We start from the raw sequence: 26071 nt of genomic DNA on the forward strand, positions 1-26071 counted from the left end.
GCAAATTTATAGTTACTTCAGTGTGATAAAGTATGAGAAGTCTGTCTATGTTCATTGCAAGATCCAATCAAAATCAGCAGAGTATGTGGTCACAAATTTTTTTTACAGCGGAGTCCCTGCAGGAATATCTTTGAAGCCAAAGCATCCAATAACTCCATCAATACAATTTTACTGCTCGTAATCGCATAACCTCACCAAGAGACAAACATCGCCAATGAGTTGATGCAAGGCGAGGTGGAAGAGAGAGACTGAGCAGTCCACCTGGGGCAACTTTTACAACTTCTAATGACAATGACACCTTTAACTTGCTTCCCCCCCGAGAATGCTGTGTCAAACAATTTGCAGCGACATGTCCTGTTTTATGGTAGTAATAACATTGCTTCTCTGACTTGGTGGAGCACCTTTAGGTTTATATAGCTTGGAGTATCTACTGGTCATAACTGCTTGTTGTTTCTTTGTTCACTGCAACATCCAGTCAAAGTAAGCTAAGAGTTCAAACAAGAAAATCTTTAAAGCTAAAAAAAAAAAACCCAATAAATCAACCAATATCATTTACCATGAATGTTACAGCCAGTCTTGCATTTTGAGAGATATTAATATGTGAATCTTAGACTACTTTTTATTATATGCTCTAATAAACTGCCCAATATTTTAATTTAGTCATATTTTATAAACACAAACCCCAGTTTCCCACCTAAAATAAAAAAAAAACACTTTCATCAGTAGTTAGTTTGCATTTATTCACACAAAACATAATACATTTCTTCAATAAGGCAACACAATACTGTATATACATACAATGACTCATATGTATACCATGTTTTAAATTTATGTTACTTTGTCATTCTTTACTGTCACTACCAAGTGTAAATAAATAGTTTAGCAAGTCATGTAAAAGAGAGCCAGATGCAAAAACCTCAAAGTCAAACTGTACATCCAACGCAATGCTCCTTTACTTCCTGTAATATGTTGTCGTTGCCAACCTGTTTGAGCTGATTTCTGAACACAGCTTAATGGTCCATTTACTTTCTGAAATAAAAAAAGTGTACGGAAGCCCAGAGAGCTCAAAATACTGCAACTTACTTTGGAGCAACTTTAGAAAATATTCATCAAATATTCAAATCTGACAGATTTAGCAAAAATAATAAAAATGATAGCAATTACTCATGCATTAGGATACACAGAGGCCGCTGCAAATACAATGAAAATCTTTTTAGGGATCATTAAATATTGATGAGCATACCGTAGCTTGTTGCTTTTGAAGGTGAAAGATGATGTTAGTGTCATTTAAGTTGTGTCACAGTTTCATATTCTGTTTATATCCAGGTTTCTGCATTTATTCTGACGGCATTTCAGCAGGTGGTTGTTTTCTCACATTGATAAATGCTGAAAAATCTTTTAGTAGTTTGCCTGCGTTCTTGCGTTTTCATTAGTTGCCTCGAATTGAACTCTTTGGCTCACCGTAACACTAACCAGCGAAATCAACCCGTTAATCCTTCAGCATCGGTCAAAAAACAACAAACAAAAAACAACAAGAAAAAATCTCAAATGTAAACCTCTTCACAAGCTGACATCATAAGAAGTTGCTGGAGTTGGTGTCCTAAATTATGTGATGTGTTTTCAGTGTGACGTGAGCATGCTGAATGTACCCCACCCACTGACGTGAAGTGAAAATGCCACTGTTAGTTCCCATTCTCTTCAAGACTGACAAAATCGTACGATCAGTTACAAAAATATAATTCTACTCTGCATTAACAAATGACACAAGTAATTAGTTCTGGTTCAGAAGACAAAGTTTTGAACCAGAAACTATGTGGAAATTAGAAAATGACATCAAGCAACAATACTGTAATTATTACCACTGTGTACAAAGCACACACAATGCCGCACACTTCACTATGATATATGAGCAGTACTAGATGCCGCTCTGTTTTAGTCTCCTTCTGTGCACTTGATTGTGTTTTATGTCCTCTTGTTTTTCCTGCTTGCCTTTGCACTGCTTGATAAAAAGTTGGAAATCAAAGCTCCAAATGCTGATTAATTCATGACTTATATGTTCACACTTTTTTAACACTCTGTAGGATGAACTTTCCAAATAAAGTTCTTAATAACTGTATGTATTTACTGCATTAACAGTAAATCAATAAGCTATTTATAATAAATTATAATGGAGCTGTAGCTGATTTAAGTCAGTATGCAAGTGTTGACTAAAGTCTTTGTCACCAACTAGGAAACTGAAAACATTTTAGCAACACAGTATAACATAAGTGTTAGCCTAGATAATCCGATAGTTTCAACATAATACACACTAAATGTAAACAGTAATTGGAGGATTTATAATCCACTTTGTACAATACTGTTTGAAAGTCTTAGAGCACTCGTTTTTTTATATTGCAATATGGGAAAGAAGTGATTTAAAACCTGTGCAAACATACATGGAAATTCATCATGTAAGGCAAAAACAGGGTTTGTACAATTCTAACAAGCTTTAAAGTCAATATTTGGTATGATCACCTTTATTCTTTTACACTGTATGAAATCTCTTAGAAATTCTTACTGGTAATTTCTTTAAGTACGCTTCAGTAATAGTTCTCCAGGCTTCATGAAGGTAATTCAAAGTTCTGGTTGGATGTTGGCTGGTTTTTGTTTCATTATCTTTCACAATGATCCCACAGGGCTTTAATAATGCTGAGGTCCAGACTCTGGGTAGGCCAATCCATGACTGATAGTGTTTCACAGGGTTTTTTCCATTAAAGTTTTTTCCATCAAAGCTTTTACTGCATTGGCAGTGTGTTTGGGATCAATGTAATAATGAAAAATGAGTCAAATCAGGTACTTTCCAGATGGTACTGCATGGTGGATCAAAATCTGACGGTACTTTTCTCCACTCATGCTTCAGAATTTTTGGATAAGATCCCCAACACTTCACCCATACTCACTGTTGTGTCTTTGTTCTGACCTCAACCATATATAGTGACAAATATTTGAACCACCACTGATTTTCAGTCCAGTTCTTTGGTAATTTGGCATGCCTCAACCTTTTCTCAGCTGCCGTTAAGTTGCTATTGAGGCTTCAGTGAACAGTAGATGGATCAATAGATGTGTGCGGTCTTTGCAGGACTAATTTTTTTAATCTTTATTTCTTACGGGCATGAGTTTCACACATTGTTGATCTGCTGTAGACAGTTTTGGGGTTTTTTTAGGCCTGCCCCTGCTGTTATCCAGTGTCCTTTTAAGAACGCACACTGTACCATGCTGAAATATGCCAATTTTGGGGGCGAATAGCTTTTTGAGGATAAACATGTTTTTGATTTTTTTTGTTAAGCTGTCTGTTATATGTAGACACAATACTGGTTTATCCCTTGAGTTAGGACTTAGTTAATGTTTATGAGTAAATTATTCAAAAGTTGGTGTTAAGTGGCTTCACAAACAACAAGAAAACATTAATTTGAAAATGCTCACATGCAAGAACTGGACTGAAAATTAACAAAAAGACAAAGATAGAAAGGATGGAGAACTATTGCTCAAGACCACTTTAAAAATGACTAGCAAGTCTGGGTCCATATAAAGAAGTGAGGGATGGCTCAAGACTTTTGCACAGTATTGTAACTATTAACATATGTGGACATGAAATAGTATTAGAAGTGTGTTATATTGTGTCTATAAATAATTATTTGCTTATACAACACTTATGAACTCTTCATATGAGCAGATATATAAGCATATCTTAGTGTGTTGTAGTGTTTCATTATCAACATATGAGCGTATGATAAGGCAATGCAGTGACTATGATTGAAAAAAAGTTCACATGATTTATGTCTTTTAATTGTGTTTGATGTCAGGGCTTTGACCCCGACTTTAACAAGCAGCGTGACCTTAAATATAGAGATTTTGCCCTCAGTCTCTCAACATACAAAAACACACACAGACTTAAAAAATCTGCACACACAGACACACACTTACAGACACCTACATTTGGCAAGAAACACTTAAACAATTTCATTAATCCTTTATATGGTAGAGTACGTTCACACTGCATAACAGGCCTATGAAAAGAGTGTAGTGGTGTGAAGAAAGAAGCAGCATCAATGCTACTCAGTTAACTGAAGCCACAACAGATATACGACTGTGTCATCATGTGTGGAGCTGAAATGGCTGGTTGAATAATTAATCACCCGACACCCTTAAGAAAAAGAAAATGCTTAAATGCAAATATTCCAACTTCCCAAATGTAACCACACGTCAGTTTTCTGGTCTTTTATAATAACATTTTTTAAATTTAGTTACATCTCACCATCTCTTTTCTATATTATCATTTGGACTCTGGAAAGCTATAATTCCTACTGATAAACGTTTTGTCCCATGTATGACAAACAAAACAAAGTGAATAAGGGAACATCGTTACACATTACCTGCTTCTGCGCTATACATCTTACATCTCAAGCTTTCTCACATGTCTAATCCTTTTTAAATTAATCCATTGCATATGAGATATATTAATATTAATAAGACCACGATGAGGAGCACGGTGTGGAAGTGATTACACTGTACTGTACATCTGTACACATGGAGTAGCAGGCAGTATCGGAGTGAACACAGTATTTAAAACTGGCTACTTCGTTCTTAGTTGCCGTGGAAACGGCAAGTGTCTCATGCTTCAAGTTGGACTAAAATGTAAACATTCATTTGTAGATTTTGATCTTTTCATCTGTGTTCATGTCCACCTTTATATGGCAAACAACAAGAAGAGAAAATCTGCAGTCTGCTAGAAACGCTCCGACAGATGAGATTCTCTCATTTCATCTCTTTCAGCTCTTCCGGGAGAACATTTCTCTACCAAACCCTGACTTCTGACCTCTCTATCAGGCGATAAAACATATCTTTCCTATCCAGCGTCACAAACAAGTAAAAGCCTCCAAGGTTCTGAAATGTTTAAAAAAAAAAAAAAAAAATCAGCCTTTTCCACATATTCGCTAAATTCATCAAAAAATTGAGCATATTCGTCCTTGACAAACACATGCATGCATTGCAAACACGCACACACGCACGCACACACACATCTCAGCTGTAGTTGTAGGTGAAGTTATATGAGCTAGGCTCCTTTGGCACAGGAGGCGGCGCTTCCGGGATCGTGATGTTCTCAAGGTCGAGGAGGCGGAGCTTCATCTCCATGCTGATGAGAGTATCTAGGTCACTGCGTGTCAGGTCACTGCCCATCTCTCTGCCCAGCAGCGCACACAGCCCATCAGTCCAGATACAATACTGCACATATGGACACACAGAAACATGAAGGTGAAACACAGCCAAGTCTATATGAGGGAAAACATCCAAGGAGAGTTTTTTGGTTTTTTATATTAGCTGATTTCTGACAGCAGCTTTTAGACTTTTAGCTGAAAGTTATACAACGAACACCCGGACCAGCCTCTTACGCTACTTTTGAAATCTTTTTTTTGTTTTACAATAATAAAAAAAACCTGCATTAACACCCATTTTATCACATTTTAAAGTCAATATAGACAATGTATTAGCAAACAGCTGACAGTTTACATAAGTGGCAAACACCGAACAACTTGGACTTCATTTGGAAGTGTTTCCATCCACCTGGCAAAAGTAAGTGCAATATTAACTCACATTCTGCTTTACACCAATTGCCAAGGGAAATATCTGGCTCTTTAGCTGCTGTGTTCACCAGCTGGTTGCTAACTTTATCTGTCTGCCGTTTAGTGCTGGGAAGGTAACATACAGCAAATCTGTCAGAGCTTATTCAGCTGCCTGCTGTCGCTGGAAATGAGGATGATGAGAGCTGTGAGACTAAGGCAAATCAGTAGATTTGCTGACTGTAAAACAAAGTAAAGAAGTTAATGATGCTAAAGTGTTCCACAAGGATGTGCAATTCAGGGGGAATTAAAGATAATTCTTTCCAAGCCCGCCACACAAACAACCAGGTTTTAATAATAGAAATACTAATCAGTGCGGATTTAAGTCTTCACATGTGCCAAACAAAAGGAAGAACAGCTGTCGTGTTATCGTGCACATATGAGCTTACCTCGTATTTGTTGGGTGCAACAAAATTAAGTGTTTCATCGGGATCATAGAGGACAGAGAAGGCCAACTCCAGCACCTCCTGAGGGAATCAGCAGGTCAAACAGAGTTTCTACACCGAGCGGCAGCACAGAATTAAAGGGCAGCTATGAGACTAGAATGGCAATTAAAAAGAAAGAAAATGACACTACCTTGTTCTGTTTTAGAGCACTTTTCTCCTTCATATGAGGGCAGTCCTTCCCTGTCACCACAGACTTAATATCAGAGACGGGGACTGGGGAAAAACAGAAGAAACAAACACATAATCATATTCACCTATTAAGGTCAGCCTTGTGACGGACGCAGCGTGCTCCGCTGGTGACAGTGTCATTGTCTGTGTTATGACAGACTTATTATCAGGCAGATGGAACCACTATAGTGTCTTACTCTTGTCACTGAGTAGCTCAAAAGGCACTTCACCCTGAGGTGACTCATCCAAGTCCCCGTAGTGCAGCACTTTGTGATTCAGAGAGAGTCTGCAGAACCAAAACTTTTCTAGATAAAAGAAGGGGACAAGGTGCATAGTTTACAATCAGCGCTCATTCATAAGAGCAAAGCGATTGCTCTGATGCTGTACTGTACCTTGCCTTCGACGGTTGCCCAGTTTACGGAAGCAGCTTCCCTCGCACAGCCGGTTGAGTCGCTGTTGCTTGATGAGCTCTAAGATCTCGGGCTGAATTCTCTCCCGCAACTCACTGCAGCACAAAAACGCAAAGAACACAGTTCGGATATGATTTAAAACTCCTCAAATTCTAGCGACCACAGCCGAGTACACAAGCATCGTGGGAAAGTCCATGTTTTCGTGGGCCCAGTGGCACCTACTGTGACAAACATGGATTTTAGGACAGAGAATGACTTAAGATTGGACAGTCAGAGCAGTGCAGCTATATGGGTCATGGGTCACTCTAAAACAGTGATCCATGCCTTTATCACAGCTCTGTCTTTGTACATTGGTGAGTGCTCCCTGTCTCGTTTCAAGCTGGTGCAACTGCTGAATTTTAACTGGAACACGGAAGAGTCAGCACATTACTCCTCTTTTATCTTCACTGCTCTGAGTTCATTTTAAAATGAAGCCTGTGCCTCCTTATTGAAGTTCAATAAGGAAGATCTGTAATCACTCATCTGCCTGCTTTCCTGGGTGTTCAGCTGCTAGTCTGTTCTTCATATCACTACCATTTTCCCACGCTATCAATCTCAATACAGACACCATTACTGCAGTCCAATCCTCTTCTTGCCGGGTCTTTCAGCCAATCAGCTTCCACTCTGTGCGTGGAGGTGTAGAGGGAACAAGCCTTTTGCAGGTGCAGCTTTCAAATTGTGGAGTTCGTTGCCACTACACATCGGACCGGCCTCTTCACTGGCCATTTTCAAATTTGCTCCTAAGACGCACCTCCTCTGCTCGGCTTCGAGCCAATTTTTTTCTCCATTTATTAAATATTTTATTATAATGTATTTTTATTCTTATGTTTAGCACTTCAGACAGTGGTTGCTGTTTTTAAAGTGCTTTATAAACAGAGTTGGCTTGTCCACCAGATAAAGACGAAAGAGATGCCTCTTCTGGGAAACACTATGCGAGTGAGGTTTACCTCCAGCACCCGCCTATTCTTGACCTTCATTTTGTCATCAGCAGCAACAATGTAAAGCTTCATGGTCATATCTTTAATGCTATCATGTTGACATGTGTCCTAAAATGTCCAAACATGTACACACAACCCAAAGAACTCAAAACTGCCTTCGCCCTGACTTTGCAGTAACGCCAAGTGCAGCAGGTGTTTCTAGGATCAGACACCACAACAGTCTGACAGACTTGCGAAGCAAAGGGGGAAAAAAAATTACAGCCACATTCTCAAGGCAGGTAATGAGAAAGAAAAGTAGTGTGGACACAAACTGACATGATGGGTGGAGACTGGAAATCATCCTGGCTCATTCGTTCTGACTGCCGCAGACGCAGAATCTCTGAATAGTTGAGGCCTCGCAGCTTAGTCTTCAGCTGGTCTATGGACGACGGTTTCATGGCCAGAGCTCTGGTGATCTGCTCACGGACCACTTGCATCACCTGGTGAGGGTTTAACCAAACATACACACAAAAGACGAGTAAGAAAAGATGACATACTCTCCCGAATGCTAACATGGGTACAGTACACAGTAGAGTAGTAACACTGGCTTTTAATGAACCCTCATTCCCCAGGGAAGAAGCTAAAACTGCTGACTCAAATATGTTTAAAAGGTATTAATATTTAAAGCACTCTATACACAAAACAGCTTTGTGTATCCCTGTTCATTTCATTAAATGTCTTTCGAGGTAGTAACTGTCATGCATTATTTAATAAACCGAAAACCTTTCAACTGTTTGCTCCAGTGAGCTGCTCGGTCACACATTACAGAACACAGCAGCTACAGTTTTGTGTGTCAGTGTTACGCCTGATGTTCCTCACAGTGATACCTGTCAAACACAGTCCGCTCTGGATGGATGGTGTATTTGGTAATGATGAGCACCTACTGTACTCAACATCACTGCACTTGGTATGACATTTGAGTGCTCGTGTTTACAATCGTACCGTCTCGTTAAATCATCATTTTAGTTAGGTTATGTCAGCGTGGTGACTTTTCCATAATTAGCACTTAATTATTTCAGATTACCACTTGAAAATTAGCTAATGAAGGAAAGTACAGCCGTGGCTCATAGACAGGTCTATGTTTTACAAACATTTTTTGCCGACATATTGTACAAAGTAAAATTCTTGACCTAATGATGGAGAGAGAAAAAACTGAGTTAAGGAACTGCCAAAATGATTCGCCAACAGAGAGGAATTCATGTGTTCTTCTGAAAAAAGAGAAAGTCGTGGGGATCACCAAAGTCATGAATATTCACTGTTTGGGTGAATCTGATTACAAAAATCAAAGCACACATTCCTGAACAATTTCTGTTTTTGAGGCAAACCAAGTAGTTAGCATCCACACCAACCACATGGATGAGAGCAGCATCAGCAGCCGAGTCCTGTGATCGACTGGTGGCGTGTACGAAAATGACCTGCTCCGACACTTTCCCATCTACCTCTACTGCTACTATCAAATAAAGACAAAACACAAACAGACTGCTTCTTCTTTATTTCCCTCCATTGCTGAGTATTTCTAGCTTGAATGCAGTGCACCAGCACTTTGAAGTGACATTGTTCAAAACACAAACTCACTCAGTAGGGTTGACAACCAACACAATATTAATTATATTATATAACAAGACTGTGGTCAAGCTACTACGTTTTTATTATTGTAGAGAGCGATACAAAAAACACATTAATATTCTTATCTACCAACTTAATGTATTTGAATACGTATGACTGAATTAATCCAGTATTGTAACTTGAAGCTGTGTCGTGTAGAGCAGTGTCGGGTAACAGTGCAGAGTCCAAGGTGCATGATTACAGGTGAGGACGAGAGAGTGTGGAGTTACTCTACTTCAAAGAAAGTTTTACCATGAAAATAATCAGTCTAAAGGGACTGGAAATAGATCAGATTTCTCCCATATTAGTTTGCCTTCATTTTCACATGATCAGATCAAATGATCGGCACGGTGATATCTTAAAGACTTTACAATAACATATTAGCCAAAAGAAAGCACTCTAGTCTCAGAGCTCAGATTTACTTGTGTTTCTTTGAGTTTCTAGCAGTAGAATAGGAAATACAAATAGAAGGGGAGGCAGAGCCTCAGGAGTCACACACTCTCTCTACTCCACAACACAGATAAATAAAGTTAAATTTACGTAAATATAATTAAACATGTATTTTAAACTAAACCCAGAGAATTCCATTTCAATTATTCCCAGGAACTTCAAACAATCTGACTATATTATCTGTGTTTAGTTTAATTACACACAATTAACTATACTAATAGTTCACAGAGTTTGAAAAGGTAGTATTTGGGGTTTGTAATGGCTGTCATATAAGTGGCTCTATGAAAAGGCTTGCACCATTGCACCATCCATCTATAAACCAATCAATCAATCACATGGTCTAACATGTGGCAGTATGGTTTATACTATTTCAAATGATATAAAAGGTTGTCTAGGGTGGAAATGTTGACATGTAAATGTGTTGTGTATGTTAATATCTGACCTTGTTGAAGTCCTCAGCTGTGGCTCTCATCTCCTTCCAAGTTTTATTAAGCAGCTGGATGCAGACACAGAAAAACTCCTCCCATGCCCGGTCATGGGTGAAGAACATGGGATGATAATCGTTGCAGCCCTCATTAGCTACACAGAAGAAAAGATTTCTAAATGAAAAACATGAAGCATGAGGGAGACACACTTCTTCCATATCACACCATTTTGCAATCGAGGAGCAAGTTCAATATCAAATTTAACAAAAATGTAAAAAAAACATTAAGGGATAGAGTGACACTGAAATACAACAGCAACATATGCAAAGCTGCTTACGCAGTTCTCCAACTTGGAGTATCTCACACAGCATTCGAGTAAGTTCGATGGCACAGCGACCAAAAGGACACTCGTGTTTATCTTCTCGGCTGCTGTTCTCCAGAACAATCTGTCATGAGTAGGGAAACGTGTTAACGTGTTGTGGAAGACTTTGGTGGCTCTGTAAACTCGGCAAAGTCATGCATGAGACCAGCACTGACCCTGATGTACGTGTCCTGGTGAACTTTGGCTAGATACAGCATGTTGTCCAGAGCCAGCATCCCTGGTGGCGTCTGGGTAAAGTCCATAGCTGGGTTCACGTGGTTCTGCATTTTAAATAGAGATAATGTGAGTGAAGAGACAGAAAGAATTGCACCAAACTGGGTCGATTTCAACCTCCAGATCATTCCAGAAGAAACTGAAATCTCTAGCGGAGACTCACAGTGAAGCCCAGCATCTTGTAATCCTTGGTGTACATGGCCTTTCTTTTCTCTGTGCCAGTGGGGTCGTTTTCTCCATCGAAGGCAATTCTGCGTAGCTCAAAAATGATGTCTCTCTGAGCCTGTGAGAGAAAAAATAACATGTTTGGAGCATATTAGCATAAACAGGAACACACAGCTGCAAAGGAATGAAATGAAAAAGGCAAAAAGGCTAAGTCAATCGGCAGAGAGTGAATGGCTGTAAACAAGCAGTGGAAAAAAATACAGGAAAACTTTAATTTTCTGGTCCACTTGTTACACTTAAAGCAGCTCTGACAGTGCACACGTCACTGGTAGAAGGGTGTCTCTAATTACACTTGTTCAGGATCCTGCTGTTTCCATTCAGCTGAACAGGTTGCTTCTTTAAACATGCTCCAGACGATCAGATTACTTTACATTCAAATCACACAAACCACTGCATAGCAACATGGAAATGAGCACAAAATTCATTATTCCACTTTTTTACCTGGTCATTGGGATCCATTTTTGTCATCATCCGTTCTTCCAAAAGGTTAAAAGTCAACACCTGCAGCACATATAACTGATGTGCCATTTCTGCTTTGATTGGTCGATTTCCTCTGATGACGTGCTGGAAAGGAGGAGCAGAGGGATTTTAGCTGAGCCTTTATGATGGCTGCAAATTTGTAAACAAGCAGCATATCATATGAAGCAGAACAAACCAAAGCTACTGATGGAATATAACAAAAATGAATTGTATTATTTTTCTAATTAGAAGCAAGATAAGCACCATGATTACAATTTGTCTGAAATAACAATAAAAAATAAAATAGCACAGACATTTATCTAGTGGATAACCAGGTCACACTAACAGTGCATGAAAGAGCACAATGGTGGAGCTGCTCTAGGACATTTCCTTATTCCAGGAGGCTTGAGTGCAGCACTTCCTAACTTGCAGCCATTTGCAGCCAGTTCAACCAGGCGCTTTCAGACAAATGCCAAAAGGAATCATTTTCAGAGGAGATTTTGTTCCACTTCATAGACTTGGCCCCATATCACATTTGCTGGTTCTGTGTCACAGCCCTGCAAGTGAGTAAAGCTTTCCAGTTTCCAAATTGTGACCAGCTCTTTGTTCAAGGGTCGAAACAATCACCGAACGCCAACACTGTAAAGTCTCAAAGGAGGATGAAAGCAAGTATTGTGTATCACCAAGGTTTTCGGGAGTTTTATTGGAAATAGTTCCTGACACTTTCAATGGGAATTGTTTAAAGTACTTGGAAAGCTTAACAGCCATCAAATGAAAGCTCTGCTACGTTTTAGTGTCTGAGTTTCAGACTTGATACTCACATTGAGGATGATGGAGCGCAGGTGTTTCTGAGCCAAAGAGCTTGCCATTTCCTGAGGGTAAAGACAGACATTACTCCACAAAAATCAATTTAGGAAAGATGATTTACTACAAACTAGAATCGCACCCAATGATAATTTTACTGACATCGACCTATGGATAAATGAGAAATAATCTAAAGCTAGATTTTGATCTATGCTTTAAACCATTTGCCTTCGCACCTTCTGTAAAATATCTCACAGTCGGTGACAAGTCTGTCTGCTGGTGCAGCAAGCTATGGTTCTGGCTTAATTTGAGGGTTTATGCAGCGGCTTTCCATGACACAGAAAGGATCAGACAGTGAAAGAGAGGTGGAAAAGATGATATGAGCTAAAGAGGGATGTGTACTCACGGTGAGGTGCTGCTCCAGCGGGTTAGTATACTCCTCCTACAGGTTCAGAGTGGGAGGAGTAGTGTGGGTGTAACAGTAATGGAAATAAAACGTGCACGCACATGGACCATGAGATACATCACCGTCACAGCATGCAACGAAATAAGAACATGAAACAGCATCAAATAAAAATCAGCAGTCACACATCACCTAATGCACCAGACGTAAAGTACGTTTATAAACCATCACCCACGGCAGGATTTATCAACCCACAGAGTAGCAGGATGATGCTTAGAACTACCGTTAAACATGCAAATCACTGAGGCTTACTGGCTGCTCTCATGTGTGTACTGTAAACATGTTAGTCTCTTCTGATTCCTCCCTGCCTCTCTTCTTTTATAAGAAAAAAGAAAAACATCGAAAACTGATGCGGAGAGATCTATATATCTAAAAGCTGAGGTGCTACTTTATGCGTATTTGCTAAATGAGGTGAAAACTGGCATTTAGACGGTAATTACTGTAATGCCACAGCGCGAGCTAAACACAGGATGCATTTCTGCTGTTTCTCTAAGTATAATCACTTCGCCCTCCAGTGGTCAACAACAGCAACTGGAGATAAATGAACATTAAAAGCCCTTTGCATACCGTTTCCTGTTACGGCAAAAACAAAACTGGTGCACTTCACAGTAAATTAAGGAAAATACTTTATCTTGAGATTAAAGATAATTGAGTGTACACTTGAATTTTTTAGAACTTTAAAGCTGAATGAGGACTGAGGATTTTAGCACCTTTGCATTTGGGAAACTTTAAGTATAAACCAGGTGTTGCAAATCTGCAGCTGCACAGCCTTAGTAACAATTAAAATCACTAAATCTAAAAATAACTAAAAATGTAATATTAAAAAATGTAAGGTGTCATGTTTTGCTGTTGAAAAATCCTTTAAAAAATGTAAACAGATATAGTCGATTTGTGTAAATGGAGGGTTTGTACTAACAGAGGACAGCAACAAGTAATATTTTTTTTAGTTTTATCTAAATTCTTTGGCTTAGTTAAAACATTTTAATTGAGAGTTGTAACTCAGGAAGTAAAGCAAGTTGTTTAACTAATTGGAAGGCCTGAGGTGTGATCCCCAGCTCCTCTAGTATGCATCTCAAAGTACCCCAAATTGCCCAATTGAGTGTGTGACTGTTAGGTTAAGATCATGAATGCGTTTGTGAGACTGCCTGTAGTTAGAAAGTGTTTTGCTCAAACCGAGTAGAAAACGTCTACATACTGTAAGTACTACTACATTTATTATAGGACATTATTTCAAGAAATGTTGTGTTTTCTATGTTACAATACAATTTCTGGCATAAACTGCAAATCAAAGTTTACATGGAGAACAATAATTTAGAAAAGCACACAACTGCATGTAAGGTGTATTAAACAAGGTTAAACTCTGAAGCATGCTGGAGTTAGGAGAGAGAGGACGGATGGCGGTGACAGGTGGGACAGAAACACTTCCATCTTCGGTATTTGTACATTTATCTGAACAACAAAAATACTCGAGATTCAATTTGTTTTTGTTCGAATCTCCTTGAATCAACTTAAAAACTGAAAATAGAAATAGAAACGCAATGTAATGTGATGTGATATATTACACATGAATAACATTGGGAACAGTCCTTAAATGGAAAGAAGCTGCTTTCTTAAAACTCATTGTTTTCTGTTTTCTGCCTTCTTTTTCTAAAAGACGCAAACAACCATCAGTCGCTTGCAGATGGGTGGCCAGTTAACCTCACTGAGCTGCTCTGGAAAAACTACAGCAAAACAAATGTACAAACTTCAAAGGAAAGTATCTGGAGTGAGACTGTCATTGCAGCGATGGCTGAATCCACAGCGTGACAGCTGGCAGACAGACGTCTGTTCGTGAAATTAGCTTTAATTGGCCTACTGGTGCGCACATTAGAAACCACGGTGAGCCACTGTCATGAGGTCTCTGACACCACAAATGTTATGAATCAATGTCTATTATGTAGACATATGTTTCTTTAGGATGAAATATGAAGATTTAATATTAGTATATCAGTTAGGTCTGTTAGGTCGGTCCTTGTCTCTGTGCTGTTAGTGCAGTGCACCGACCTGCCGTCTGTCCTCTGGTGCCTTCAGGAAGAGAGCATTGATGAGAGCGATGGCGTACGTCTGGATCTCCTGGTTTGACCTGAAGGAATATCCAGCAGCGCAACAACCAGTTAGAAGTAGCATGCTCTGCAAATCTCCACACAGGAACAAAACTACAGGCTAACTGCATAAAAAAATAGTCTAATTACCATTAAAACAAACACCTGGGATGGGTGCAGGATTTTTAGAAGCGTCTTCTTTGCACCAGTCTTTAGTTTTGCTATGTGACATTTTTCTAAACTTTGGCTTTACTCCAATAAAAAGACCAAAACCAACTTTGAGTTTATCGTAACAGAAAATGTTTTTTTATCTTATACCTAATATTATTAGTGAGGCATATATGATGTGGATATGTACATAGGAGGGATAATGGATATACTGGACAAAGTATGATGACTATGGAGCTGCCAGGCAGGAGGAAAAGAGAAAGAGCACAGAGAAGATTCATGAAAGAAGTGAAGGAGGACATGCAGAGGGTTGGTGTGAGAGAGGAGGATGAGACAGGGGTGACATGGAGGCAGATGATGCGCCCCCTAAAGGCAGTATCCAAAAGAAGAAGATTCATTTTCATTATTTCATAGGGCTCCACTGTTGTTCATAACACAAAATGTATCATCATTATAACTAGCACAGAGATTTGATTTGATTTTGCGAGTGACTCATATGTAGTCGTGCTGCTGTGAAAACTCACCAGAGCAGGCATGTCAAACTCATTTTACATCGTGGGCCACATACAGCCCACTTTGATCCTAAATGGGCCAGAACAGTGAAATTCCCCATCCTGTCAGTGAAAATACGTTTATCTACACATTTAATCCCTGAGATATATGTAAGAAACAGAATTAAGCCCAAGTGTTTGGGGTTAAATTGTGAGAACAGTAATAATGGCCATGGAGCAGGTTTTTATCAGTAGGAAAAGCTGTAAAACATATGAAAATCTATGCTCTCTTTGCCTTCTTCTTAAGTGAAAGGTCTGCATCGGGACAATTCTGGGCCCCGGGCCTTATGTTTGACACTTGTACACTTGAGCAAACAGAGCAAATTAACTACTTAATGTCACCACTAACATTCACACCAGGCATTCCTTCATCTGATTATAACGAAACTGGCAGCCTGATACATGCAGTAAAAGTAGTTTCCATCACCACTATGCGTCAGGTTCTTGGTTAGGAGTTCTTTGAGTTTTGGTTAGTTTGGTTGGTTCATGGTGTTTTCAGCATTACTTACTGCGTGATTCTTCAGCTGTTTTCCTTCCTCTGTGTTCCCTGACCCCCTCCCCCAATTAGTCACCCTGCCCACCCTGTGTATTCAGGTTGTATGCTTTCTCCATGTCCTGTGCTCGACCCCCTTTTGGGGGGTTTTGTGTCCTCCTAACTTGTTGGTTTTGATCTTTTCATGGGAGTTCTCAGCAACAACAAAAATCTTATAACAGCAATGCTGTTTGATTGGAATCGCCTGTGCACCCATACCCATCCACATAAACAGAAACAAAACTCACAGCAACTTTTTCTATCCAGTCACCCCACACTCCTATACCCTCCACTTTCCCCCATTTCAGAGCGCAGGAAGCCCCTGTGCGTGTGTGTGTGCTCACACTTGCAAGTGCCCGATGAGCTGTCCCACGGTGATCTCCTGTGCCACCCGATGGTAGAGGCTATGGCTGTTCAGAACCATGCTCTCGAGGATGGCCAAGGAGCGCTGCAGGATGGACACGTCCACCATCGGCTGGTTGACGTAGCCCGCAATCTAAGTGAGCACAGAGAAAACCCGTTAACACAGAGAAACAAATTTTGTTTCTTTGTTTCATTTCTTGGTTTATTTGGTGCATTTGGATAAAAATTTAGTAGAATATTTTTATCCAGTACAAAGACAACAAAATCAAGAGTTCTGCAAAATTCTCCCAAGTGGCTGCCAAGGCTTGGATGAAGTTTTCCAGAGAAAACTATTTACATAAACACAGAATGAGCTCCAAATTATGTGAGTAGTTGCTCAGCAACAGTACCCACACATTTCCGGCATTTGTGTAGAAAAAGAGGTCAAAGAAAGAAGAACTTGAAGTTTAGTTTTGTTTTCTTAAAGTGGAAAGTTGTACAGTGGTGTTTCACTGAAATGAAAAATGTGTCCTATGAATTGTTCTTTTGTTGGAAGAAGTACCTGCTTGATGAAGGACAATGAGATAAGGTCCCAGGACACAATGCCATGATCCATTAGTTCGAGGAAGGCAGTGAGAGTGAAGGCCAACATTTCACCAAAGCTGAAGGGAATGAAGTACAGTCAGGGCAGGCCTTTCAGATCACACGTTAACATTTAGATTAACTTTACAGAAATCCTGATACGAGGGCAGACTTTAAAAAGCCAAAACTTATCTTTTTGACTAAGTGGCTTTATTTGACCTCCACAAGTAATCCAACTGTAGTATATAAATAAAATCACTAAATGAATGTGAACTGAGCTTAAAAGTGCAAGTAGTGGATTTAGAGGGAAGCAGCAAAAGTAAAGGAAACTGATGTTCTTTAAAAATTGCTAATAGCCTTAGCAGTTTACAGCACTGCCATTAAGCAATGCCAAGCTTTGCAAATTCAACAAAGATGATACAACACACAGTCAGATGCACCTATGGTATCAATTTCAAAATCTTACATCACCTCCTTCACAAGTATCAAGTAGTATAAGCTTTTCAGAAAACCTGACCTCTGACCTTAAGAACAAGGTCACCAATGGTATCAGTTTGAATGGCTGAGGGGTAAAGAAACTCACTGAGTGCCGCTCTCCACAAGACGAGCCAGCGTCCCAATGCCTTCCATGTTGATGAACTCTGCAGCAAAGGTTGGATCTGCAGAGAGCTTGGCGAGCTCCTTCAGAGCCTCGAGGCGAGCATCGATGCCATGGGACTGGATCCTCTCCAGGAGCTGGCGAGCAGCACGAGCCTGTCAGAGACAAACACGATCAATCAGTGTCATGATACCTTCATCACCTTGTCCAGGTCACTGAATTTACTGTAAACATATATGGAGAAACTTATAGCCCATGTGGAATAATACATTTTAATAATTTTCTATTAGCTACAATAGCAAATGTTAATGTGATCTTTTATGAGACCAGTGTCTTATAAACTGCAAGATATATACACTAACCTTTTTTTTTTTAGGTACACCTTGCTTTTATTATATAACTAAAGATCAGCGGTTTCTGAAATACTCAAAACAGGCCTGTCGAGCACCAACAACCACGCCTCATCCAAAGTCACTTAAATCATTTTTCTTCCCCATGCTGATGCTTCATTTGAACTTCAGCAGGTCATCTTCACCATGTCTACATGTGTGAATACACAGAGTTGCTGCCACGTGATTGGCTGATTTAATGTTTGTAGTAATGGCTATTATTGTTAACAGTGAGTGCACCTTATAAGACATGCAAAACATAAGCATTTAATATATTTTTGTATTTATTTTGTCACACAAGAGAGCGCTTCTCCAGCAAATGTATAGCTATGGCACTTTCAATGCCACATTTTTCACTTACAGGAGAAATTGCTAATCGAAGAATGGTCCCATTCTTGATGTCGCCACGACTCTGAAAGGATTACAACAGAGTTCAGTATCAATTCATAAAGTCCTCATCTCAAGGTTAGGAAGAAAACAATGAAGCTCACCTGCTCAGTGATATAAAGCTGAGGACCATCAGCATAACGCAGGGCAAACTGCTCTGAGCCAGACAAAGACCAGCTGGAGACAAAAGCAGAGAGAAAATGTTTGCTAAAGAATTAATATCCAATATCAGTTTTGAATACTAGGAAAATAAAGAAGAAAATTAGTAGAACACACTGTAGAAATGTAATGCAATGCAGCATACTCTGGTATGCATGAACAAAAGGTTGCTCGAAGTCAGATTGTTGCCTTCAGCAGTTGTATTTACACGAGCAGCAAACACGAGAGGCTGTGGAGGAGAATCACTCAGTGGGTGTTTACAGTAAAGTGCAAAGAATTTTCTGTTTCAGATGGTAAAAGGAGGCAGTGGGTAGATGGAGCCAGGCTAAGAGCTGGATGGGTGGGATAGAATCTGTAATAGCCATCACTTAGGTGCAAAAAAGTCCAAACACAACAATGGGGGTTAGAAAGAGGTGAGTCGGGTTATGTGTGGTGTTACAGCACTAAGTGTGGTCATCATAAGCATTTTCTCATGTTTAGCTTTTCCACATAGACTTTCATGACGCAGATCTAAGAGAATGACATGTCTCATCTTTTTTCTGGGCTTTCACTGCTTCTTACAGTTTAGTTAGTTAACTAATGTGCTCCTTAGATCTTCCATTTGATTGAGCTATCTGTAATAAAGCTTTCAGTATTATAATTACATTCTACTAATCACCAAAGTCTAGTTCATTATAGCTACCACTTTAGAAACTAAATAAATCTCAAATATTTTAAGTAATCCTGCAGAACATACCTTTGGAAACAATTAAAACATACAGGAGTAATACTTACCCATCACATACTTCCCGAATTATTGAGGACAAAGGTCTTTTCTGCAAAGAGGGGAAAGAAACTTACAGACTTGAAAAATTCAACATTAAAGGACTTAAAGGAATCATGAATCATCACTCCTCACATGGCACTATCTATCAAATCTGCCAGTTGGGGTACTTTCGTATTTTGCATACATGAAATTTTCACATTAAAGCCGCACATAATTTCCTCCCCTTTGTTATTCCCCTTCCTGTTATGCGCTTCGTTTATTCTTCACTCAACTCTTTACAGCCCACGCATGTTTATACACCTCTCTGCATTTAATCATTAGTTATTATAAATCTCTGGCTCTCTTCCAGTGTGTCTTTTGGCCCGTCTTCCTCCCCTCACCTCCCAACCACTCATGACACATGGCCACCCCTCCACGAGCCCAGTTCTGCTGGAAGTTTCTTCCTGTTAAAAATGAGTTTTTCCTTCCCACTATTGCCAAGTGCTTTCTCATAGGGAGTCATCTGATTGTTGGGATTCTCTCTCTGTTCCTGTAGGGTTTTTACATTATAACATAAAGAGCCTTGAGGCGACCCGTTGTTGTGGCACTACATAAATAAAACTGAACTGAATTGAATGATTCACTGTAATAGCTAGAGGAAGATAAGTTCTTAGAGGCATTGTGAGGATTTATGTCATTTGTCGTACTCATGCATACCTGGTCCATCTCTATTAGCTGAGCATTGGCACCAGGCCATTCAATAGCCACCTTCACGATGTCAGATGGGGGAGGCATGGCCGTGTTTTTGTTAGCACCCTGTAGAAAAAAAAGGAAAATAAATAACACCAGTCATTCAGAGACTTTCTGAACCACTACATTTAAATGTTACTCTTCAAATAAATGATGATTAAAAATACAAAGAACTGCCTTACTGAGCTATGTGGCTCAAGAGTCAGACAATGAGAATATTAGTATGAATCTAGGGTTGTACATCACCTAACTGATAACTGTTGAAAGCGTCAGTCGCTGTCACAGCTCTGCTGCATAAACCTCTGTGTCAGCTCCCCTGTGAACATAGAAAAACACAGCCTGGTCATGCAGACCCAAAAGCTCAATTCGCTCAGTTGCTGCATTTTCTCTTCAGTGAACTGAATCTGTCAGAGAACAGATCAATAAGCATGACTGTTTCACAAAACCACCCACACAAACACACACACACAGTCACATAAATATCTCGGCTGGGTCAAGCTTTCTGCCAGCTGAGTCTGGTCTGCTGAATTATGTTGCCCTTGACATATCTGCATATTATTTGCAAAGCATAACCTAATTACCTTCATTTCCAGCTCGCTCTGCACCCTCTATGCAAAAACATTATTACACCGGTAAATTATTACAGTTTAGTTATTACTGAAAACGTCTCTTTTATTTCCTTTTCACATTTTGTATTTTGGCAATGAAGAAGTAAAGATAAATAGAGCTTGTACGAATCCAAAAACTGTGTGGAAAATGGTTATTAATTGGAACAATATGGGCTGTTACCTTCTGGCCATCTGCTCCGTTTGAACTCAAATTCCTTTATAACGCTCACTCTCGTGTAGCCTAATTCAGTTTTTATAACTGTTCTGACTTTTATTTGCACTCTTGTTTAGTCAGGCCTCACCTTTAACACCTAATTTCAGCAGAACACCAACGCTTATTAAACATATTTTTCACGATCTGCAACAGAAAAAGCTTGACGATACAAAAGCAGGAAGAGCACAGCAGGGACCGGTCTTTGGCAACACACCGATATCCCCCTCTGCTCAGACACGAGGCGAGCAGGAAAAGCCGTCTGATTGGGAGACAGCTGTAAAGAAAAGAAACACTGCTGTTTCCCAAATGGCTCTTTGCATTCAGGGTGCTTTCAGGATACAAAGCGCTTTGTAAAGCTCAGCTACTCATTTGCGAAGTAAAGCACTGCCCTACTGTTACACGGGAGACAAACCTTTGTGAAACGAACTGAACCAACAACTGTATTCCCTAGAGATTTACCAGCATAGTGATATTTCCAGCACAGTCTTTCTGAAGAGTTTGAATGTTTGTTCTATAAATACATTTGCCTGCCATTTTATATGATCAGTGGATGTGATGTCTGACACCGTGCGAAATAAAGCAGTTTGTTCTTGAGTTTAAGTTCATTCTTTAGAGAATGCAGCCTGAGCTGTCAGTATATCATTGCACCGCAGATGCCAGTTTCTCCTGATCAAAGTTGGGATAAAGATTTAAGCTCTTGTACTTTAAATAATTAGCATGCACAAATCCTTTCATCTTTGGACCAGGGGATCACTCAACTGTGATAGTGTCAGAACACAGCTTAAAAGACTGATGCACAGCATTAACATTTACATCAAGTAAACAAGTTATCAGTGGAGTCTGAAAATACCACTGAGTGAATTATGCCTAAAATAAATATTGATTATGATGAAGAAAGAGGAAAAATTAATAATACATGACAGAATACTGGTTTTGCAGACTGTCCATTATATAATCTCTGATCTCTAATATCTGCTAAAAGGCCTGTTCTCTTACAAAGAAAATATAGTAAAAACATTTTCCACATGTTCTTGTACTGATGTACAGCACTAGAGTTGGACCAGTAATCTGGCATACCGGGCATTTTCCTGGTGGGCCGACGCACTTTTGGGATGCGCCGACAACAATCCATTTGTTCATTTTTATTACTGACACTGGATCTCCCAGTCAAATCTCTTAACACGACCAGCTCTTCCCCTACTGTCGCTGTGTGCTCACGCAGCTTGTAGAAAAAGTTTTGTGTGGAAGAAGTGGCGATGGTGGAGCTGAGAGAAGACAATAAAAAGAAACTAATAATAGATACAGCAAATTAACTGCTGCTAGCACCAGCTGTGGAGAAGTGAGGAAGAGACAAGGAAAATTCAATTAACGTGGTAAGAAAATACATAGAGGGACATATTTAGAAAGGGAGAGACTCAAGGATCCGGGTAAAATGACCATGAGCCACTACTAATAGCTAAAGCGTAGCTTTTAATTATTGTCACATGCTGCAATACGACTGCTTCAATATCCATAATCAAACTTATGCCATCGGCCAGGGATGATTTTTTGTCCCAGTCCAGCCTCCAGCCCTATTCAGCAATGACATGTGGCTAAATATCTGCACAAACAAAAAGTATCTGTTACTATAAACCAGGGGTCTCAAACTTGTGGCCCGCATATTGACGTTATCTATGACCACATCTCAAAAGTGCTCTATTGGACTGAGACTGTGGAGGCCATTTGAGTAAAGTGGGCTCATTCTCATGTTCAAGAAACCGGTTTCTTGAACTGCTTCTAGTTTATCCTGCTTGAAGCAGTCATCAGTATGTGGATACACTGTGGTGATAAAGTGATGGACATGGTCACCAACAATTCTCAAGTAGGCAAAAAATATCTCCCATTCTATCACACCAGCTTGAACTGTTGATACACAGCAGGATGGATCCCGGCTTTCATGTTGTTTATGCCATTTCTGACCCTACGACCTGAATGTTGCAACAGAAATTATCAGACCAGGCAATGTTTTCCCATCTTCAATTGTTCAATTTTCGTGTGAATTGTAGCGTTAGTTTTCTGTCCTTAGCTGACTGAAGGGGCACTCAGTGTGGTCTTCTGCTGCCAGAACCCATCTGCTTGAAAGTTTGACATGTTGTGTTGCCGTTCAAAGACATTATTCTGCATCTTTACTGTACTTTTAACGAGTTGTAAGTAAGTTACTATTACCTTCCTATCAGCTCAAAACAGTCTGGCCATTCTCCTCTCACATCTAAACTTAATAAAGCATTTTTACCCAGAGAGCTGCCATTCTCTGTAAGCTGCCAGAGATTTTTGTGTAGGACAATTCCAGTATATCAGCAGTTTCTGAGCATTGTTGGTGTCATATGGGCTGTCTGACACCAACAATGCTCAAAGTTGTTCACATTTCTTCCCCATTCTCATCCTTGGTTTGAACTTCAGCAGCTCATCTTGACCATGTATACATGTCTAACTGCATGGAGATGCTGCAATGTGATTGGCCAATTAGATATTTATGTTAATAAACAGCTAGGTCAAAAACTGAAACCACAGCCAGTGATGAAACACAACAGAAACATGAGCAATAATGGTTAGTAAAAGAGTCATTTATCATTTTGTAAAAGTAAAATGAGTAATATTTGTTCTTATTTGCTTGTTCCCTGAAAGACAAAGATTACTGTAACTAACCAACTGATATCAGGCATATTTCAGGATACATTTCTGTAAATGTAAGAAGTTACAATGCATTTTTTCAGCCAGAATTTAAAATCAGGTATCCCTTGTGCTTTTCTTACTAAACATATCCAATTATATTCTGTAGACAAGGTTTGTGTTTTTAGTAAATAATCTCCATTGGTGGACAATTGTTATTAATAAGCTCTCTATGGATAGTCTATAGATCTGCGTAACTTAGTCATTCAAGCGAACCAGAGGTGCACTAGAGGTAGGCAGCTTGGTCCAAAAAGTATCAATACCAACACTGGTATTGGTATTGAATTAATAATAGCACAATAGCATCAATACTTTGTTTTTAACCTCTATGTTCAGTATTTTGCCCGCTGAACTGTGTTAAATACATTATTTTGGGGATATTATAAAATATGTCACGGTTTTTGTGTCGAATGTCACATCTATTTTATTTATAGCCCATAGGACATTTAGACATCAGAAGTTGAACCAAAGTCCTTTAGAAACAGACACGTTTACATCACAGGTCCTCATAAAAAATGAAGTGTGTTTTATTTTTTTAACTAATTATTGCAGAAAGTAAAAATCACAGTGGTGATTAAAATGTGCTCAGAATTTGCAAACTGATGGTGATTCACCTCATAAGTGATGACACGTTGCTCTTCCCTACATAAGCTGCATTTCTAAGTCAAAAGTATCGGTATCGGCAGTACTGGCACTGTATTTACTTGTGATCGATACCCTTTACTTTATCCCACAGGACTATGCAGTGACTACACCTGTGTTTCTCCTTCCTCGACATTTCAAAATACCTGCTGGTTTTGTCCATTTCTGGTGACTGTGCACAGAGCAGACATACTGATGAAAAGCGATGGGAACTATTTTCTTTCCACTTTCTGCGGGCCTGTCATCTGGCTGGTGTGACTGGATTCGCGGCTGCCGCGCGCACTGGGAGCTTTTTATTTGGCTGCACGCGCTGTGGTGGTAGCTTAGCAACTACTGCTAAGAAGCTCAAGCCTGAAAAGAAACCCAACAGTGTGGTCGGAGCCTAAATTCAAAAGACTCCCAACTTTTTGTATCCCCCCGGCGCCACCAGCTACTTCTCACCGCGACCCGGATGTTTCTGACGCCATTTTACTGTGGTTTTAAATGTGGTTCGGGGCTCCCATCCAGGCCGGTGGGCATTAAAAAACGGGTTCACACATGAAAAACTGAGAAGCGCCTAACTTTGATGACAGCTAGTTGCCTACTTGATCGTGCGCAGTGGCGCCCCTTCTGGTTATACGATAGCTGCTGTCTCAGGGAAAAAAACAGCCTTGGTAATTTTTCTTAAAAAAACAAAAACAAAAAACAATTAAGGCAAATTTATCTTCTGGTAGCCCAGAGTGCGATAACAGTCATCCTCTGGCAATTGAGAAGGCTGATGTCTTCTTAGCAGCTCATTCTCAGCCATCATTAATATAACCATCCACGCTTGTTTAATCAGAAACTTAAACTTAAAATGTTTAAAGCGTAATTGTTGGTGATCGATTAGTCAGGATCAGAGCTGTGGTTAACTGAAGCCCACCGACTGGTGCATTGAAAGGCTGCATTTGCAACCTTGTGATGTTTAGCGTAATCAATCACAACTCATGATCGTGTCGTTTCTTTAATTAAACAGCAGCTAACGTCTCTTGCTGTTCTCTGCCTCAGATTAATAGCAAACTTACTCACTATTACAGTGAGCACCACCGTTATTCCTCAGAAGGCGGCTAGTGTTATTCAATCATCCAGCCCAGCCTGTCCCCGTCTCCTCCTCCATTGCAGTCAGGATACAGCCCGTCACCCGAGCAGAAGATGCTCACCGGCTTCGCCGGAGGGTTTTAACGAGGGGTACTTATCTGCTAATGTCATACTTGGTGCTACTCACCCCGTGTCCTGGCCATCGATGGTGCTCTCGGTATCTCCCTCTGTCCCCAGTGAAATCCTCGTGAAAAGGAGACGCGGTTCCACGCCTTGTAGGCGGGACACCATGTCACCGTCTGCAAATGAGGCAGGCTCCTCATCATTTGTGCACTCTCTATCTGGCGTCTCACTTTAACCCTTACATACTGTTCATATTTCACTGTGTGGTCCGGATAGCTACCGAATGGTTAATTACAGATCAATTTAGAAAAGGATAAATGGTCTGGCTTTAATAAATACATTATAAATCTTTAATAGTAGTTTCAGAGAGCGGGGAGAATGTTTTAAAACCTAAAAGATCCAATTATTCTTGGAGAAGACCATCTGTTTTTACACAACGTCATGCCCTGTTTTACCCAAGACACGGAAAAAAACAGCCATAATGATTTAAATGGATTTCATTAAAAGTGAAAATAGGAGGAACTTTCTGGAATTGTTGGGATATTTACTTTAAACAAGTACTACAATCTTTAGATGCCATCCTCACTGCTATATCATCAAATCATTTTTTTTTAATTCAACATTAACCAACACAAAACATAAAAAAAGATGCTTATTGCAAACTCGGTAGCAGTGGTAAGAAAGTGGCAGGATTTGCACATTTCATCACTCA

General features: G+C 39.7%; 1 protein-coding gene across 9 annotated transcripts; it reads right to left on the minus strand.

Annotated features, from left to right (window-relative positions):
• Nucleotides 1-721: 721 nt before the first annotated feature.
• Nucleotides 722-25528, minus strand: LOC147330467 (engulfment and cell motility protein 2). Of its 9 annotated transcripts, none has more exons than XM_086292018.1 (23): nt 25424-25528; nt 20259-20323; nt 19975-20073; nt 19287-19327; nt 18458-18530; nt 18328-18378; nt 17563-17732; nt 16960-17059; nt 16400-16551; nt 14767-14845; nt 12667-12702; nt 12278-12328; nt 11439-11561; nt 10936-11055; nt 10715-10819; nt 10515-10623; nt 10195-10331; nt 7974-8137; nt 6664-6776; nt 6469-6576; nt 6234-6316; nt 6047-6124; nt 722-5262 (listed from the first exon to the last, which is right to left on the minus strand). In XM_086292018.1, exons 3-23 carry the CDS (start codon nt 20050-20052, stop codon nt 5062-5064), a joined length of 2172 nt encoding a protein of 723 aa, XP_086148144.1. In that variant the 5' UTR covers nt 20053-20073; nt 20259-20323; nt 25424-25528; the 3' UTR covers nt 722-5061. The 9 variants fall into 9 exon arrangements, with proteins under 9 accessions (XP_086148144.1, XP_086148146.1, XP_086148140.1 ...); XM_086292020.1 differs by having other exon boundaries at nt 16406-16551; nt 20254-20323; XM_086292014.1 differs by having other exon boundaries at nt 20254-20323.
• Nucleotides 25529-26071: the final 543 nt, after the last annotated feature.

This window comes from Aulonocara sp. 'chitande type north' Nkhata Bay, linkage group LG5 (genome assembly GCF_057382095.1).
Source record: "Aulonocara sp. 'chitande type north' Nkhata Bay isolate Kocher_YH1m ecotype deep benthic linkage group LG5, A_spYH_male_GT1.1, whole genome shotgun sequence".
NCBI classification, from domain to species: domain Eukaryota; kingdom Metazoa; phylum Chordata; class Actinopteri; order Cichliformes; family Cichlidae; genus Aulonocara; species Aulonocara sp. 'chitande type north' Nkhata Bay.